Source organism: Myotis yumanensis, unplaced genomic scaffold (genome assembly GCF_028538775.1).
Source record: "Myotis yumanensis isolate MYYU_CA2020_CCGP unplaced genomic scaffold, mMyoYum1.0.hap1 SCAF_5, whole genome shotgun sequence".
NCBI classification, from domain to species: Eukaryota; Metazoa; Chordata; class Mammalia; order Chiroptera; family Vespertilionidae; genus Myotis; species Myotis yumanensis.
Window position 1 is genome coordinate 104,414,548 of NW_027223756.1, and position 19,434 is coordinate 104,433,981.

Sequence of the window (19,434 nt, forward strand, 5' to 3'; positions counted from 1 at the left end):
ACCTTTGAGGAAGTTCTTTCGTTTCACCTGAGGGAGGGATCCATCAATGCCGTCCCTTAAGGGGACCCCGCCGGGGCCTACTGCCAGGCTCACGCGTGGCCTTTCCACGGTCTCTCCTTTCCCTCCTTCTGCTCCCCATTAGCCCCCAACGCGACCCCCCGAGCCCAGAGCCCCCCACACCCTGCCCTGCACCCACTGCCTCGCCCCGGGGACCGTCCTTCCTCTCCCTGAGCCTCGGCACCGAGCCGAGAGCGGAGCCCGCGGAGCTGTGGTGCTGACAGGCCCGCGCCCGGGTTACCTTTCCTGGTCCTGAATATTTTATAGGGAAACCGGAGGCCAGGAGGCAGGAAGCCACGGGTCAGAAGAATCGATACCAGCGGCCGGCTGCTCCGTGAAGGGCAGAGGTGCAGTGCCTGGCTCGCGGGCGCACAGCGAGTGTCCCCAGCCCCGGGCCTCACCGTCCATGCACACGCGTGACCGTGGCTGATGGCCTGCGTGTCTCCGGGGAGGCCGTGACACATGACCTTTTAGCTGCTCTCAGCCGGCGCCCGAGGGACAGTGGCCCAGTGCGAGGGATCGGGACTGCGGCCCCACGCGGGCGGCCGAGCGCCGGGTGGGCCTCCCTGCGCTCCGTGGGGGAGTGGGCGGCACCTGCTGCCGAGACGCTGGGGAGCAGGAGACAGCGCCATGCACGTGACATGTTCAGGTCGAAGTTCTGTCCCACACGTGTCCTCGGTCAGAACTGCGCACGGGGTCCAGGTGATGGTGGACACCGGGCGAGCCACACTCCCTGTCGGTGTTGCCTCAGCCTCCGGACCTGCTCGCTCCTCCTCCCCGGGTAGCAAGCCCACCCCCCACCACAGCGGGGGCAGCACGCCAGCCTCGAGCGAGACCTGCGCCCCTCCTGCCGCCCTGGCGCCGTCTCGGGCCGCCCGTGTGCACGTGGAGGGGAGAAGTGTGTTCGGCATCAGAGGCTCCTGGAAGGCGGGTGGCAGTCACACCTGTGCGTCTGGAGCGTGTTGTAAAGCATGTAGACGCCTGAGCGTCTGGAGCGTGTTTTAAAGCATGTAGACGCCCGTGCGCCTGGAGCGTGTTGTAAAGCATGTAGACGCCTGAGCGTCTGGAGCGTGTTGTTAAGCATGTTGACGCCTGTGCGTCTGGAGCGTGTTGTAAAGCATGTAGACGCCTGTGTGTCTGGAGCGTGTTGTAAAGCATGTAGATGCCCGTGCGTCTGGAGCGTGTTGTAAAGCATGTAGACGCCTGTGCGTCTGGAGTGTGTTGTAAAGCATGTAGACGCCTGTGCCTCTGGAGCGTGTTGTAAAGCATGGAGACGCCCGTGCTCCTGGAGCGTGTTGTAAAGCATGTAGACGCCTGAGCGTCTGGAGCGTGTTTTAAAGCATGTAGACGCCAGTGCGCCTGGAGCGTGTTGTAAAGCATGTAGACGCCTGAGCGTCTGGAGCGTGTTGTTAAGCATGTAGACGCCTGTGCGTCTGGAGCGTGTTGTAAAGCATGTAGACGCCTGTGCGTCTGGAGCGTGTTGTTAAGCATGCAGACGCCCGTGCGTCTGGAGCGTGTTGTAAAGCATGTAGACGCCTGTGCGTCTGGAGCGTGTTGTAAAGCATGTAGACGCCTGTGCGTCTGGAGCGTGTTGTAAAGCATGGAGACGCCCGTGCGTCTGGAGCGTGTTGTTAAGCATGCAGACGCCCGTGCGTCTGGAGTGTGTTGTAAAGCATGGAGACGCCCGTGCGTCTGGAGCGTGTTGTAAAGCATGTAGACGCCCGTGCGTCTGGAGCGTGTTGTAAAGCATGTAGACGCCTGTGTGTCTGGAGCGTGTTGTTAAGCATGCAGACGCCCGTGCGTCTGGAGCGTGTTGAAAGCATGGAGACACCCGTGCGTCTGGAGCGTGTTGTAAAGCATGGAGACGCCCGTGCGTCTGGAGCGTGTTGTAAAGCATGGAGACGCTCGTGCGTCTGGAGTGTGTTGTTAAGCATGTAGATGCCCGCGTGTCTGGAGCGTGTTGTAAAGCATGTAGACGCCCGTGCGTCTGGAGCGTGTTGTAAAGCATGGAGACGCCCGTGCGTCTGGAGTGTGTTGTAAAGCATGTGGACGCCTGTGCGTCTGGAGTGTGTTGTAAAGCATGGAGACGCTCGTGCGTCTGGAGTGTGTTGTAAAGCATGGAGACGCTCGTGCGTCTGGAGTGTGTTGTAAAGCATGGAGACACAATGACCAGTGTTTGCTGTGTGCCTGCCGCATAGCTGCCACCCAGGCTGGGGGAGGTGCCGTGTGCAGGTCTTGCCTGCGCTGGGACACGGTGCCGTGTGCAGGTGTGGTCCGTGCTCTCACGTTACCTTCTGGCAGTTTCACGGATTTGCATCTTATATTTCGGCCTGTGATCCATTTTGACTTAATATTGGTGAAGTGTGTGCGGTCTGTGTCCAGCTTCATGTTCTGCACGTGACTGCCCAGTGGCGCCAGCACCATGGGCTGAGCGCACGGTCTCCGCTCCTGTGTCAGAGCTGGGGTGGCCGTGGTTATGGGTCTGTTTCTGGGCTCTGTTTGTCCCGTTGATCTGCGGTCTGTTCTCGCATCAGTGTCCCTGCCCACTTCCTGTAGCTTCGGTCAGCAGTGAGGCTGGTCAGCCCTCTGCTCGGCCCCGTCCGTACGTGGCGATGACCGTGGGCTTTGCCTCCATAGCCACGTGAGGCTCAGTTTGTGGGGTCACAGCGTGACTCGGGGGGTTTGCTTCCTGTGTGTTGAACCTGTCGGTGGAGATGGAGGCACTGGCTCCGACAGCGTTGCCTCCTCCTGTCCCCGGACGTGGACTTTCTCCTTCCGTGCCTGCTTCTCCCTCCGTGTCCGGCGTCAGGGGCGTGTGTCCTGTCAGATGCCATCCCAGCGTCTCACGCTCGGAGACGCCAGTGCAGCTGGGCCTGTGTTCAATGCCAGGCCCCGCTGTCCATTCCGGCACCGGGAAAGGGGCTGCCCTGCCGTGCGACCCCCGCAGCCTGCGACCTCGCCACCATCGCTTCTTCATTCCAGGAGGATTTGGCCGATTTCTTTTCCACTTTCTACAGAGACGATCATTCCACCTTGAGCAAGGACAGTGACGCGTGCCTCTCTCTTCGCATTCGGTACATTTCTCATCTCCTTTTCTTGTCCTGTTGCCCTGGTGAGGCCTGTGTGGTGCTGAGCGCAGTGGTGACGGGGCATCTGCCCCTCCCCGATCGGAACGGGAACCCTCCTGCTCCTCGCATTCGGCACCAGGTCGGCTGTAGGTGTTGTAGGTGGTCCTTACGGAGTCCAGGAGCTGGGCTCTCCCTGGTGGGCGGAGCTTTCGTCATGGTTGGGGGTTAGGTTTTGTCAAGATGCTCCTGCTGAGAGTATCGATAGGATCATGAGATGGTTGGGATTAGCCCCTGATTAATTATATTAATTTACTTTTCAACCAACAGTGAAACAGCCTTGCCTGCGTGGGTTTCGTTAGGTTTTGAGACCATAAAACACATGCAGTTAAACTTGAAGGAATCATAGGGTCGAAATTTCTCCATTTCCTGACTTAGTCTTCTCTTTGTTTGCAGACGGACAGGAAAACGAAAGTGAACAGTCCTATTTCTCCATCCACCTGCGTGCCCCGGCGTTTCCGCAGGGCTGGTCACTTTATTTTTTTTTATTTTATTCTATTTATTTATTTATTTTTATTTTTTTAAATTTTTTTATTACATGTGTCCTTCCCCCGCCCCCCACCCTTGACAATCCCCTGCCCTCCCTTACCCCCCAGTGTCTTATGTCCATTGGTTATGCTTATATGCATGCATACAAGTCCTTCGGTTGATCTCTTACCCCCCTCCCTCCTGTCCCCCAACCCTCTCTGGCCTTCCCACTGCAGTTTGACAATCAGTTTGAGGCAGCTCTGCCTCTGTATCTATTATTGTTCAGAAGTTTGTAATGGTCTTTATTATCCATGAATGAGTGAGATCATGTGGTATTTTTCCTTAATTGACTGGCTTATTTCACTTAGCATAATGCTCTCCAGCTCCATCCATGCTGTTGCAAATGGTAAGAGTTCCTCCTTTTTAACAGCAGCATAGTATTCCATCGTGTAGATGTACCACAGTTTTCTAATCCATTCATCTACTGATGGGCACTTAGGCTGTTTCCAGATCTTAGCTATGGTGAATTGTGCTGCTATGAACATAGGGGTGCACATATCCTTTCTGACTGGTGTTTCTGGTTTCTTGGGATATATTCCTAGAAGTGGGATCACAGGGTCAAATGGGAGTTCCATTTCCAGCTTTTTGAGGAAACTCCATACTGTCTTCCATAGTGGCTGCACCAGTCTGCATTCCCACCAAGGGCTGGTCACTTTAAAAGTGAGGCCCTCGCTGGTGTGGCTCAATGGATAGAGTGTCAGCCTGCAGACTGAAGGGTCCCTGGTTCGATTCCGGTCAGGCCACATGCCTGGGTTGTGGGCTTGATCCCCAGTAGGGGGCATGCAAGAGGCAACCAATCAATGATTCTCTCTCATCATTGATGTTTCTATCTCTCCCTCTCCCTTCCTCTCTGAAATCAATAAAAACATATAAAAAAAAAAATGAGTTTGGGGCATCACGAGGGGAAACTCAGTGGTTCCGAAGCGTCCAGACGTCTTGCTGTAGGGAAAGCCACAAGCCTTACGGAGGGAGAGGAAGGTGGCAGGCGGGGCCAGAGCCACCCACACACTCAGGCGTGTCTCCTCCGTTAGAGTCGCCGCCGAGGCCGGGATGAATACGTGCTGACGCCCGGTGCACGCGTGGCTGGAGGGGGACCGGCGTCTTCGCCGTCATTAACCTCGTGGAATGTGTTCCCATTTGTGCCTGAGCCCCTGGGGCCTGGAGCTGCGGTGCGTCCGCGTGATGGGTCTCCGCCTGCGGTGCGTGCCCAGGACGGGCGAGCAGAGCGCTGTTCAGCACCCGGCCTGGCATGGGCCAGGCCCACGGCCCAGGGGCCGCGGGGACCGCAGGGCCGAGGTTCTGTTGTCATTTACTCAGTTAGGACTTGATCGATGTGTCTTTTCAATACGAGGTTCTTTGGCTAAACCGGCTTTTTGCTGTTTCTGACCGACCCTGGGCCTGTGGGCGCGTTGCTTCCTGAATTCCTCCTGTGAGTCCCCCTCGCTGAGCCGCCCTGTGACCAGCTCCTCGCCCGCAGGGGGCAGGTGGGTGACCTGGGCTCGCAGCTCAGCCAATGAGGCGAACCGTTCCCTCCGAGGTCACCTCTCTCATGGCTTCCTGGGGTTGTAAGCAGACGGATTTATGTTTGCTGTTCGGTTTTCTCTTGGTGCCTGAGAAACACGTATTTATTTAAAAAGAGCCGTGTCGTGCCCTGGCCGGTGGCTCAGTGGTTAGAGCACCGGTGTCTGGGGTCTGATTCCCGGCACCTGCCTGGGCGGCAGGTTCCCAGCCCCAGTTGGGGCGCGTGTGGCAGGCAACCAATCAATGTGTCTCTCTCACATCCATGTTTCTCTCTCTCCCTCTCTCTCCTCCCCGCCGCCCCCCCGCCCCCAACCTCCCTTCCACTCTCTCCCGGAATCAATGGAAAAATATCGTACGGTGGGAATGGGGAGAGGACGAACAAAAAACAGAAACAGCTGCGTGACTCCCTGCGGCCCCGTGGGGGGGGGGGGGGTGGTGTCCTGCCGCAGGCTCTGCCCTGAGAGGCACGGGCGTCACGGAGGGAGAGTCAGAGCCACTGGTTCAGACGGTAGGGAGAGTTGCTTGGGTGTCACTGCCCCGGACTGGCCCCAGGGTCTTCGGCTGAGCCCGGGGTGACTGGCTGAGCCCGGGGTGACCGGCTGAGCCCGGGGTGACCGGCTGAGCCCGGGGGTGACCGGCTGAGCCCGGGGTGACCGCCTGAGCCCGGAGGCTGACCGGCTGAGCCCGGGGTGAGCGGCTGAGCCCGGGGGTGACCGCCTGAGCCCGGGGGGTGACCGACTGAACCCGGGGGTGACCGGCTGAGCCCGGGGTGACCACCTGAGCCCCGGGTGACCACCTGAGCCCGGGGGGTGACCGCCTGAGCCCGGGGTGACCAGCTGAGCCCGGGGGGTGACCGGCTGAGCCCGGGGGTGATCGGCTGAGCCCGGGGGTGACCGGCTGAGCCTGGGGGTGACCCCCTGTCAGGGCCGCAGGGCCCTCTGCGCAGTGACTGGGCTCCTGCCGTGACTGGGGGTGACTCACGCCGCTAACGTGGGGCCGCAGTTGCAGGTGACTGGGCACTGGCCGCCGGGGCCCACGACTGTCCCAGGTGAAGGCTCCCCCTGGCGTGTGCGGCACTGTGACTGTGGGCGTCACTGTGGACCGTGCCTTTCCCTGGGACGCTGTGCGCCCTCGGAAGGCGGGCAGCCGTCCAGGCCCTGGGCCCTGCTGGCACCCACGACCTGGGTGCCTGGTGTCCGTTTGCTTGGAGGACTCAGTGTGTGAGAATCACCTGTCAGGTGACAGGAGCCCGGGAGGAAGTTGCCATAAACTCAGGTCTTTTTCTGCTTCTCCCGCTGCCCCGGGCCCTGCCCTTCCCTGACCTCCCTGCCCGTGTCCTGCGCTCGCTTCCTGGCAGGTCCTCTTTGTGGGCGGCAGGTCCTCTGCTGGCACCCGCCCCTCTGCCCCGAGGGCTCCTCACGCTGCCTCCTCTTCTGTCTCTGAGGCCAGGACCTTCCCCACCTGCCATCACCCAGGTCCCCGGGCCGGTCCCTGCTCGGCCTCGCCAAGTGCGCCGACCGTCAGCGCCAGCTCCCTATGGCCCTGGTGGGTGAGGTTCTTGGAGCGGCAGGGACCCCGAGTCCTCGCCAGCTGATCCCCAGGGAGTCACCCCTCCGCACCTCGCTCTCCTGGGGGCGCACCGTTTCCTCAGAGCCACACAGGCACCAAGCCACCAGGGCTGGGAGGTGTGAGCCAGCAAGAGTGCCCAGCGCTTCTTCTGGTCCCTCCGTCCCCTCTGACCTCACAGCCCTGTCCCCTCCCCCCACAGCCCTGTCCCCTCCCCCCACAGCCCTGTCCCCTCTGACCTCACAGCCCTGTCCTTTCAACCCACAGCCCCATCCCCTCCACCCCCACAGCCCTGTCCTTTCAACCCACAGCCCCATCCCCTCCACCCCCACAGCCCTGTCCCCTCCACCCCCACAGCCTTGTCCCCTCCACCCCCACAGCCCCATCCCCTCCACCCCCACAGCCCTGTCCCCTCCACCCCCACAGCCCCATCCCCTCCACCCCCACAGCCCTGTCCCCTCAGCCCCCACAGCCCTGGGGCCGGGCGTTCCCCTGGGCCCAGTTTATGGGGGTTTCCATTGTCTTTGTGGGGGGCCCGAGTATATCAGCAAGACCCACCCCGGACTCTCGCACGCACGCAGGGCTCATGCTCCCGCCGCCACCCCTTCTCTGGGTCCTGCCTGGTCCCCACTTCTCAGGACCCCCCAGCAGATGCTGCCTGGTGTTCAGGAAGGATGCGCATTGGGCCGGGCTGCTCGGGGTTCCCTCTGGCTCCGGCTCCCCGGCCAGGCTGCCGGCTCCTCCTGAAGGCACCCCCTTCCAGGAGGGGGGACCCGCACCTCTCGCCTCTTGTCCCGTGACTGACTCGGGGCGATGTGTCATCAGGGGGGACTGGAAGCCGTCGCTGTGCCCAGGGCCCCGTCGTGGGAACAGGCAGGTCCGTGCACCCCCAGCACCAGACGGGGCCACGTGTGTGAGCCCGTGTCCCCGAGGCCTCAGGCAGCAGGCCGGCCTCCCTGCAGGGGTGGGGGTGGGGGGGCGTCTGCGGGGGGCGCGTGTCCGCTCAGAAGCCACCGGTGAAAAGCACCTCAGAGCTGAGTGTAGGTGAGCGGCTGCCGGGCCGGTGGGGCGTGGAGTGGGGGTGGCTGTGGGCTCCTGCTCCCCATGTGACCGTGATGGTGACACGGGCGCCCCGGCCGGTGGCAGGCACAGCCTGAGCGGAGCTGCGGGTTGGTGGGGGGTCGGCGGGCGAGGCTGGGGCCCCGCGGGCGCTCCACAGGGCAGGGTGCGGTCGTCACGCGTGTGCGGGAGGCATGTGCTCTGCGCGTGTGCACGCTGGTCCGGGCACATGGAGGGAGCCGCCTTGCCGTAAAGGCGCCGAGCGCAGGCACCGTGCCAGCCCCGGGGGCGGGGAGGGACGCCGCTGCCGCTGCTGAGTGTGGGGGTGGCAGGGAGCGGACCTGCCCTGGCACGGGCGGCGGGGGGGGGCGCGGCTGCATCCTGCAGAGCGGGACTGGGCCGCCTGGCGACCACCGTGCTGGGCGGGTGTCACTACCTGTTATTTTACCCAAGTTACCACCTGCCTCCGTCCTCCTCCAGCAGACACAGTTAGAGGGGATGCTGGTCTGGAGTCTTCACTCCGAGCGTTAGAAAAACCCCCGGAGGCATTTCCACGGGGGGCGGGGGGGGGGGCGGGCACCGAGGGGCGGACACTGGCAGGAGCTTGTCACCTGTCACATTCTCGGCTGCGCTGCTTCCCAGGACCTGCAGAGCTGGGTGGACGGCGCCAGCGAGCACGGCTTCGTCCTCGTGTCCTTCGGCGCCGGCGTGAAGTTCCTGTCGGCGGACATCGCCCACAAGCTGGCCGGGGCGCTGGGGCGGCTGCCGCAGAAGGTGATCTGGAGGTACGGCCCGGCCCGCACCCCGTTTCTCCCGCTCCGCTCGCCGCAGGCCGGGGACGGGCGCGGAGGCCCCGGCAGGCCCGGCGCCGGGAGGTGCGGGCGCAGGCGGGACTGTCAGGAGAGGTGGGGGTGCAGGGCGGCCCCCCTCGTCCACTGTCCTCACTGTCATGTCTCTGTGCCTCACATCAGGGCGGGAAGGGGACGGTGGGTGGGTGATAAGTGGGTAGAACATCCCACAGGCCTCTGGGTCCCACCTGAGGCCAGGCCCTTAGAGCCCAGCAGCGTCCAGTGGCCAGTGGCCGTGATGCTGGGACGAGGCCCAGAGGCGGCCCCGCCCTGTGGTGCTGCCCTGCACCTGCCCTGCAGCCGACCCCATGCAGGTGTTTGCTGGCCTGTCCTCCGCCTTCTCCCTCTTCCCTCCCCCTCCCCTCGGGCCCTGGGGGCCCAACAGTGAACTGGTCCACTGGCAGCTGGCTCTGAGGGGTGCAGCGTGCCCTCTGACAGCTCCTGGCCGACAGGAAGTGGCTGGGTTGACCCCTCAGACCCGTTCTGTGGGGTTTCCTCTTAGGCTCCTGGGAAAGTGACCCTTGCCTGGTTCAGGACACTTCACGTCCAAAAACCTTTAAGGTTCTCCATTCAGAGACCGAGGCAGGGCCAGCCAATATGGCCTCCCCCAAACCCTGTCCCGGGCGGAGCAGGGGGGACAGCACATCCTTGCCTCCCAGCCCATGTCCAGCACGGAGCTGACGGTCCCTGGCCCTCCGGTTCCCCCCGGGTTTACCTCTGGGTCCTCGGGGTTGGGTTCCCAGCACAGGTTCGTTGGGGCTCTTCCTGCCTCGTGTACAGGTGAGAGAGGAGGGGCACGGGCCTCAGGGTGAGCCAGTGTCTCCCGCGAATCAAGGAAAAGTGGAAAGGAAACTGAGCAAGTGCTGCTGTGGTGAAAGGCGGCTCCTTGCCCAGTGTCCACAGCAGCTGTGGCAGCTCCGCGGTCACCTGACGCTGCAGCCCGAGTCTGTGCGAGGGAGCTGGTGTCTGAGGGGCCGGTCTGTGCACCCACAGGTTTTCTGGAACCAAACCCAGGAACCTGGGCAACAACACGAAGCTCCTGGAGTGGCTGCCGCAGAACGACCTGCTGGGTGAGTAGCCGGCTCAGACGCTCTGTGCTCACCTGACCTTGACCAGGCTCAGAGGCTCATGTGGCCTTGACCAGGCTCAGATGCTGCTGTGCACACATGACCCTGGCCCAGGCTCTCAGACACTAATGTGCCTGGGGCTGGGGCTGCTCCAGGAGACGGCAGTGACGTTGTCTGGTATCTCAGCTCCCAGATGTCACAGCAAGGCCGATCTTCATTTGTTGGAAAATACTTTGCAGAGGCCAATCATTTGGGCCTATAAATGCGAAGTTTTAGACCGGTCACTCATGTTGATTTCCTGAAAAATACACTTAAACAATCACATAGTCTGTATGACTAAGCAGATTAGCAGGGAGTGAAGTTACACCTCATCAGACTAAGGGCCTACAGCCGTAGTTAACACAGTGAGAATGTAGGTTTGCGTCACAGTTGTATTACAGAGACAGTTAAGGTTACTCATGAGCTGACAACCAAAGACAAGCAGAGGCCGAGGACACAGTCCACTTACCTTGACTTCATTCGGATCATCTGCCTAAATCCCCCCTAAACCACCAGGCATCTTTGAAACACTGTTCCTGGCCGCGGTCAGAGGGTGCTTGGGGTAAGCAGGGGGACCCCGAGATGTCCCCCCTGTGCACCCAGCGCCACCTGCTCTCCAGGCTGGGCCTGGGGCCATGCTCCCTTCAGGGAGAGTGTGGGTCCCCTGGGAGGGCAAGTCCTGTGGTTGAGGGACAGACCCTGAAGGACCACCCGCTGGGTGCTGGGGGCTGCGCGGGGCTGGGCCCCTCGAGTCCAAGGCCACAGGGGCCGGTGTGCGTGCCAATGTGGCCTGCGTGGGGGAGGGTTGCCCACGTGGCCTGGTGTGGGGGAGGGGTTGTCCACGTGGCCTGTGTGGGGGAGGGGTGCCCACGTGGCCTGTGTGGAGGTGCGCAGGCCGGTCAGTGTCCTGGGAGCATGGGCTCCTCGAGCACCCGGGCCCCAGCCCGAGTCCCCACAGCGGCTCTCACAGACGGGCCGGCTCCAGCGTGGGCAGCACTGGCTCCGCCAGGACGCGCGTCTGCCCTCAGGAGCATGAGCTGCCGTTCCTGCTCCCGCGGACTCTTGTGCAGCGCAGCTCACTCACATGGGGGTGGTCGGGGCTGCTGGTGTTGGGGGGGACCTTGGGATAAACTTCTCAGAGCTCCCAACCTTGGCTGCTTGAACGGCATTTATAACAGACATAGCCCACCGTGGTCACGTGTGTGTTCTTAACGAAATTGCTAGAGAGAAAGAGGAAGGCCTCCTGGCCACCGTGTAGGCGTGAAGGGCCTCCCAGGGCGGTAAGTAACGGGAGTCACGGGGCCAAGTGGCTGTGGTGGCCGCGCACAGGGGCACCGAGGGGGCAGCCGTTTATCCGGGTGTCGGCGCCCCAGAGGTTTCTGTAAGTCTCTGCCCGGCGGGCGTGACGCAGCGTTGGCGCTCTCTCTGCCGCCGCTCCGCAGGGCACCCCCACGCCAAGGCCTTCCTCAGCCACGGCGGCCTGAACAGCATCTTCGAGACCATGTACCACGGCGTCCCGGTGGTGGGCATCCCGCTCTTCGGCGACCACTATGACACGATGACCCGCGTGCAGGCCAAGGGCATGGGCCTCCTGCTGGAGTGGAAGACCCTGACGGAGGCCGAGCTGCACGCGGCCCTGGTGCAGGTTATCACCGACCCCAGGTGAGCTGCCCGCTGGCTGGGGGGGCGGGGGAGGGAGCAGCCACTGGGCGCCGCCCTCACTGTGGGCACCGGCAGGTCGCCTCCTGCAGGTCCTCCGCGAGTTGGGAGTGAAAACAGCCCTGCGCCCCCATTCCCGGTGGGGGGTGCGCAGGGGAGCCGCGGGGCCTCAGTGACCAGGCGGCACCGGCACCGCTCGGGCCAGGCGTAGTCAGAGCCCATCTCATGTTGTTGAACCTCTGAGTGTGCTGAGCTCAGCACAGTGGCCTCAGGGGTGATAACGGAGCAGACCCCCCTTTAAAAAAAAAACATGTATTTTTATTGATTTCAGAGAGGGAGGGAGAGAGAGAGAAACATCAATGATATGAGAGACTCATGGATCAGCTGCCTCCCGCACGCCCCCCACTGGGGATGGAGCCCGCCACCCGGGCATGTGCCCTGACCGGGAATCGAACTGTGACCTCCTGGTTCATAGGTCTATGCTCAACCACTGAGCCACACCGGCCGGGCAGGTTGCACTGTTAAAACCAGGCGGCTCCCACATGCCGGGTGCCGGACGGCAGAGCGTTTGTGCAATGAGCGAGTTCCTGCCCCACAGTGAGGGGAGCGGAGCAGAGTGACCGGAGGGCTCCCGTGCCCTCAGGCGCTGGCCGGGTGTCCCGTCGCTGCTGACCGGCACTGCCCGTGGCCGGGAGGGACTGACACGCGGCCGTTGCTAAAGAGCCCGGCTGGTGTCAGCAGCACCCTGAGCCGGGAGCTCCAGTTAAGAGGGGTTGCGAGGTGCCGAGGAGGTTCCTCCATTTCTCACCCCCATGACGGGGGTCGTGGCACCTCCCTCCTCGCGGGCCGGCCGGCCGCATGGGTTCCTGAGAGCTGCGCTCTGAGCTGGCGATTCTTCTGCATCTGGAGGTTCATTATGTGGAGCAAGTGGTGGGGGGACGGGGAGTGAGTCCTCACGGCCCAGCCTGGGGCCCGGACTCCCCCGGAGGCACTTTCTGTCCAGGAAATGCATGTGAGTCACATGGGCCTCGTACCAAGAGAAGGGCTCACAGAGGGGCCTGGCTGGTGTGGGGACTCGGGTGCGGGGACACGGGTGTGGGGACACGGGGGTGGGGACACTTGTTTGCATCAGAACTGCTGAGCCTGCACCAGCCGTGCCCACAGCCAGACCCCTGGTGTCCACTGGCCACCTGTCATGTTGACCTGAGCCAGTGCTCAGCGCGGGCAGAGCGCCTGGCTGGGACCGGGCGGTGCACACCTGTTGCCCTCCCGCTCAGGTCGCGGTGGCGCGAGCGCCTGGTCACTCATGTTCCTCCCGCAGCTTCCGCAGGCGGGCCCGGCAGCTGTCTGAGATCCACCGGGACCAGCCCGGGCACCCCGTGGAGCGGACCGTGTACTGGATCGAGTACATCCTGCGCCACCGTGGCGCCCGCCACCTGCAGGCCGCCGTCTACCAGCTGTCCTTCTGGCAGTACTTCCTGCTGGATGTGGCCGCTGTGCTGCTGCTCGCCGCCGCCCTGCTCGGCGCCCTGCTGGCCTGGGCCGCGCCGCTCACCTGCCGGCTGGCCTGCCGCTGCTGGGCCCGGCGCAGGCCCGGCGCTGCCAACGGACATCATGCCAACGGGGTCCTGAACGGCAGGTGCAAGAGGAACGGCCACGTCCCGCACGACAAGAAGTCCAAGTGAGCCGTGGCCTGTGGCCCGTGGCCCGTGGCCCCGTGGCCCCCGTGGCCCCCGTGGCCCGCATCGCTGCTGCCCGTAGTCTAACCCCGAGAGCCGTCAGCGAGCAGTTCTAACCCCCTCTCTGATCCACTAACGCGACCCTGTGCGTCGGCGGCTGCGGAATCACCGACCTAACATGCAAAACGTGTTTTACTCCGACACCCATGCTGCCCGAGTGGCTCCGGACCCGTGAGGAGCCTTAATGATTGAAGTCTGCCCAGTGCCCGTGTCAGTTGTAGTTCCGAGCCCTGACACGCGTGTGCTTCCCCGACCCGTGTGCGTGCGTGAGAGCGTGTGTTCCCCGAGGGCAGTGTGGTCCGGCTGCGTCCACGGTTGTGCAGGGCGCAGCGCATTCAGGAATGAAGCAGAGGGGCTGTCCGCATCGGCCGTTCCTCTCCCGGAATTTAATCTGCAAACTCAGGACACTCGCCAACAACCTGTCCCTCCACCCGACGCCCGGAAGAAACGGAAAGACGAGGGCCCGGCTTTTGGACTCCGTTGTGTTTTTTGCTTGTTTTAGGCTTTTTGGTTTCTTGTCTTCCTTTTCCCACGGACTGTGGACGCCTCTGGGGGAAAGCGGACCATTAAGTAAACATGTGAATGGTCGTCATGCTCGGTTTGCCGGCCCGGGAATCGGCCGGAAGAACTTCACGCTGTTGCCACGCTGGCGGCGTGTTGCCTGTGGTGATGTTGCGGCTGGGCCGGAGCGGGTCAGCCCGGGAGCGTGAGAGGGGACGGGCCGGCGTCCTGGCGCCTCGTCCCTCTGCCTGGTGCCTTGTCAGGTGTGACCGCTCCAAAACGTTAACTTCACAGCCACCCTCGCCGCCCCTCGCCGTCTGGGCCACAGTCTATGCCACGGAGGTGCCAACGTGAGATTCTCACCCGGGGCCCGTGCGGGTCCCATTCTGTCCTCGCTCCGTGGGACCGTGTCCGTTCAGACGTCACGTGGCACGTGGAGGCGACGGACATCACACCTGCCGAGACACCGAGTTTGGGGATGAGTTCCTGTTCGCCTCCCGCCCCCGCCTGCCCCCAGCACCGGGCGGGACAGTGACGGTGACGGCGGCCTCCTCCTCGCACGGAACTGGGGTGACGCGGGACCCCCAGGCCCGACACCCCGCGCCACTCCCGGCCATTTGAGGTCGTTCTGTTTACTTGGCGTTTGCACTTGGCGGCTTTATTTATTGACGCTTTGGCCCCGTGTCTGACAGCTGAGCGTGGAGACACACCGGCGCCCTGATGATGTGCGCGAACGCGGGAAGACGGTGACACCCTGACCGCGGTCGTCGCCTCCGCGTGCGCCATGACGGGACCTCACGCCCCGCCGGGAGCCGCAGAGCTGCGCGCAGAAACACGCGGCTTCCTCGCCCACACGCGTCGCGCTCTGAGCCCTGGAGGAAGCGGCGTGATGCCCGCAGCCCACGGGCCCCCCGTCGCCGTCTCCCCGCGAAGCTGCCGTGAGCGGAGTGGGGGGGGGCACACAGGCCGTGAGCGGCGGGCGTGACGGGCTTCGAGCGCGCCAGGAGCTGGGATGACGCCGTCAGTGAGCACCCCCCGGGGACGAGCAACACCTCCCTGCGACACACTTACCAAAACACGGGACTCACCACGGAGAAAGGCATCGGGTACAGTTCTCTTCAGGGTTCGTTTTACAGCAATTTCTATTCAGGTTTTGTTTCGCCGCAGTATGTCCGTGACCAGCGCGTTTGAGACGGGTCCCCAGGTTTCTGTGTGTGTGCGGGAAGCGGTTTGTCACGCGTGGGAATGTTTACTGCCGCGGGGACCTGTTCCCCCGAGAGACCCCGCGCGGACCCTAACCTCGTCCCGGAGTTGGAACTGTTAAGGTCGCTGTTGGCCGATGGCTGCTGTTTTCCTGGTCAGCGGGTTGTTAGCCAGTGTTGACAGACAGATTGGGTTCAGGTTTCCCACACGTGCACGAGACTCGCTAATAAAGAACGTTTTCAGGAAGGTTTTCGCTCATTTGCTTTTAAAAGGAGCCGGCACGGATATCCCACGGCTCTTCGTGGTCACACCACACGGGAGCAGGACACCAACGCGCCTGCCGTCCTGAGCGAGACTCGGCTCCCTGCTCGGGGACGGGGTGGGCGGGGTGGACGGGGAGGGCGAGGCATCGGCCCGAGGGGCCACACCCGGGACCACAGTGGTGTTTTTTTAAATATATTGTTATTGATTTCAGAGAGGAAGGGAGAGGGAGAGAGAGATGGAAACATCAACGATGAGAGAGAATCATGGATCTGCTGCCTCCTGCACGCCCCACACTGGGGATGGAGCTCACAACCCGGGCATGTGCCCTGACTGGGAATCGAACCGTGACCTCCTGGCTCCTAGGTCGAGGCTCAACCACCGAGCACGCCGGCTGGGCCGCAGTGGTTCTGCCTGAAGTGAGGGGAGCTGGAGGCTCTGGGGGAGAGGGACTGCTTTACGATGGGGCCGTCCTCATGCCGGGGCCTCAGGGACCGTGTTCTGGGACAGTCTCTAGTGTTTACCAGCTCAGCCTGGGTGTGACCCCAGGAATCTGCTCTGCACGCCCCCGCCCCCGACATTTGCACCTGAGCCAGGTGGGGACACACGACACCCTGTCCAGCAGGCCAGCCCCAGCGCTGGACCTCCAGACCACGTGTGGGATGAGACACCTGCCCTGCGCCCTCCGCCCGGACAGGGTGGGGCGGCTGGGGAACCAGGTGGGCACCTGGGCCCTTCATCTGCTCCTGTCGAGACCGCGCTGTGCTCAGACCCGACAGTCTGGCCTGCCCGAGCCCGCCTGCCACAGGCTGAGTGGCCACAGGCCAGTCTGACCCCTAGTCAGACATCCTGGGGCAGAGAACAGCCCTGGGGTCACCGGGAGGAAGTGGGTGGTTGTGAGACCGTGTGTGGGCCTCACGTTTGTAAACTGTGGGTGCCTTGTTTGACATCCACATCTGGAGCGAACTGAAGAGGACTTTATCCCCCGGACCAGGGGGCTGCGGGGGCGGGGGGGGGCTGCTGAGAGGCTGTGGGTGGGGATGCTGGGTGGGGGGGGCTGGTGGGGGTTGCTTGGGGGGTGCTGGGGGGGCTGCTGAGTGGGGGCTGCTGGGTGGGGGCCATTGGGTGGGGGGCTGCTGGGTGGTGTCCACTGGACAGCAGGGTGACCTGTGAACTGCCAGGCACTTGCCAGACCACATCCACGGAGAGACCCACGATGTACACCAAACATGTCAAACTCGTGGCCCGTGGGCCACATGCCTTGTTTATTTGGACCGTGTTAGCCTTTGAGTTTGACATGCTTGATGGACGTGGTCACTGGCAGGTGCTGGGAGCCTGGCTGTGCCCGGGGGCCTGAGCTCATGGCCGCTGGTCAGTGGGTGTCTGTGTCTGAACCTTGCCTCCCACAATCCCCTGCACCCACCTGCCTCTTCTTGTAATTCAGCAAAACAACCGCAGGAGGCAGGTCACCTCATGCCCTGTGCTCAGAGGGCAGCTGTCCGCCCTGCCCACACCCTCCGCCCCGGCTGCTCCCTGGGTGCCCCTGTGACACGGGCGTGGCCTCTCCACCTGCCCCCCCCCCCCCCCACACACACACAGCGCCCAGCCCTCCAGCACAGAAATGACCTTGGTTGTGTTTTAACGCAGGTGGTGCTTAGGGCACGGGCTCAGGGGACGGTGAGAGGACAGACGAAGGGCTGAGGCTGTCAATGAAGACACATTTGATCACGTGTGAATGAAGGCAGCTTTGCAGATGACACCCAGGTTAACAGAGGGGAGACTCCGCAATGTTAGCACAACAGGAGGCAGGGAGTGAACGCTGAAGGGTGTCTGCGGAGTCTGGGGCAGAAAAGACATCACACGCTGGTCAGAGGGATGTTTTAGCGACCATGTTGGGGAGAAAGCCCGATGGACACCCCAAACCCCGGTTCCCATGGCCCAGAGCACCCGTCCCGGCTGGCGATGCTGAGGCAGGCGGAGAACAGCAGGACGTGGGTGTGGGTTTGGCTCTAGGAACAACACAGACGCGAATGACGGGGTAGGCATCGGAGCGAGTGGTCAGGTCATTCAGAGACCAGCGGGGTGGACCCGCTGAGGATGCGCAGCCCAGCCAGGCGGGGGCACGACCCTGTCCCAGGGGGACAGCAGGTACCGAGCCGACGTGCACATCGGAGCTGGAACAAGCGAAGCTTTGGCTTCCACGGGCCTCACGGTGCCGGGAACAACACTGCTGGCGACATGGGAGGCCATCGATCGATGTCACGTTCTCTAAGATCATTGGGAAATATCCTTGGGTGGGATTAAAGCAAAAATCTGGTTTTCTTGTCGACTAGAGGCCTCAGTGCATGAAATTTGTGCATTTGAGTGGGGGGGGTCCCTCAGCCCGGATTGGGAGAGGGCGCAAGCCAGGCCAAGGGACCCCACCGGTGCACAATCGGGGCCAGGGAGGGATGCTGGAGGTTGGCCAGCTGGGGAGGGACCGTGGGAGGGCTACAGGGTCTGTCTGGCCCGTCTTGCTCAGACCTGATAGGCTGGACCCCAGCAGCAAGCTAACTTACCGGTCGGAACATGTTCCCCCTGGTGGTCAGTGCACATCATAGCGACTGTTTGACCAGTTGACTGTCTGCCCCCTGGTGGTCAGTGCACATCATAGCGAGCGGTTGAGCGGCCTTAGCATATCATTAGCATATTACGCTTTGATTGGTTGAATGGCCAACCAGACAACCAGACACTTAGCATATTAGGCTTTTATTATATAGGATGTTTGTTCCATCCTGCCCGGCCTGTGTGGCTCAGTGGTTGAGCATTGCCCCGTGCACCAGGAGGTCCCAGTTGGATTCCCGGCCAGGGCCCATGCCCGGGTTGCGTGCTTAATGCCCAGTAGGGGGCGTGCAGGAGGCGCGAGCATGAGTATGACCTTGAGTGACTGGTACATAGTTTAAAGGTGTCGTTGCCTGTGGTGACACATCACTGAAGCATTGAGGGTTTGATTCTGCGAGGAGCATGCCGCTCAGGTGATGGCTTCCTGGCTGCGCTGAGAATCAGAACGAGCACTTTCCACCCAGGAGCCCGGTGGCTGAGGCTGAGGCTGGGCGGCTGAAGTTATGAGCGAGTCTTTGGTGCCATCTGGTGGTGACATAGAGATTTGCTGGTTTCCCTTTTTCAAAGCGTCAGGAAGCCAATGCTGGACAAGGTCAAGTCAGAGGCTGAGATAAATTGGAGATTAGGACAAAAAGGAGAAACTTAGTAAACTGCTTTTTTCCAGAACATAAAATACTGTAAAACTGGCTGGGAACAAAGGGGAAGGCAGAGAAGGGAGAAAGCAACTCTTACTGCAGATTTTTATATTTTACTAGAGGCCTGGTGCACGAATTCGTGCACAGGTGGATTCTGGCCAGACCATCCCGATCAGGGCCAATCAGGCCGGGCCGGCCACAGGGAGGGGCTGCGGGCTGTTGTCCAGCCGCCTCCGCCCCCTGATTGAACTCCTGGTCGAGGGGACAATTTGCATATTAGCCTTTTATTAGATAGCACGAGAGGCCCGATGCATGAAATGGGTGCAAGAGTAGACCTTGCTTTCCCCAGCTGCCGGCACCAGCTTCCCTCTGGCACCAGGGACCCGGGCTTCCCTCGCAGCTCTGGCTTCGTCTGGAAGGTCGCCCAGTCTAATTAGCATATTATGCTTTTATTATTATAGACTAGAGGCCTGGTGCATGAAATTCATGCATGGGTAGGGGTCCCTCAGCTCGGCCTGCACCCTCTTGCAGTCCGGGACCCCTCGCTCCTTACTGCCCACCTGCTCGCTGCTCCTTAGCACTGCCGGAGGTGGGAGAGGCTCCCGCCACCACTGCTACACTCACCAGCCATGAGCCCGGCTTCTGGCTGAACAGTGCTCCCCCTGTGGGAGCGCACTGACCACTAGCGGGCAGCTCCTGCGTCGAGCATCTGCCCCCTGGTGGTCAGTGCACGTCATAGCGACTGGTTGTTCTGCCGTTCAGTCGATTTGCATATCAGGCTTTTATTCAATAGGATTGTGAGAAATGTGTGTGGAGAATGAAAAGGAGAGTGGTTTGCTCATCAGCGAAGCATGTGCTTTCTGCCGTGATGTTGGGATGTGGGTTTGCTCCAGGTCTGGGCAGCCCTCCGTGCTGGCAGGTGGTCCGGACCTGGGCTCAGGGTCTCCTGTTTCCCACAGTCTCCCTCCGTCATTATATTTCAGTGCCATTACAATCCGTGGGGGGTGTTGGGCTAGAGACATAAT

At 62.1% G+C, this 19,434-nt stretch overlaps 1 protein-coding gene across 6 annotated transcripts in view; it reads left to right on the forward strand.

Annotated features, from left to right (window-relative positions):
* The window catches only part of UGT8 (UDP glycosyltransferase 8), a 61,410-nt gene extending 46,250 nt beyond the window's left edge, over positions 1 to 15,160 (forward strand). For all 6 annotated transcript variants that reach the window (XM_070416885.1, XM_070416879.1, XM_070416880.1 and 3 more), the window contains 4 exons: positions 8,499 to 8,641; positions 9,698 to 9,774; positions 11,253 to 11,472; positions 12,791 to 15,160. In XM_070416885.1, the coding sequence (XP_070272986.1) occupies positions 8,499 to 8,641; positions 9,698 to 9,774; positions 11,253 to 11,472; positions 12,791 to 13,154 (804 nt within the window). In that variant the 3' untranslated portion in view covers positions 13,155 to 15,160. The remainder of the gene's footprint in view (positions 1 to 8,498; positions 8,642 to 9,697; positions 9,775 to 11,252; positions 11,473 to 12,790) is intronic.
* Positions 15,161 to 19,434: the final 4,274 nt, after the last annotated feature.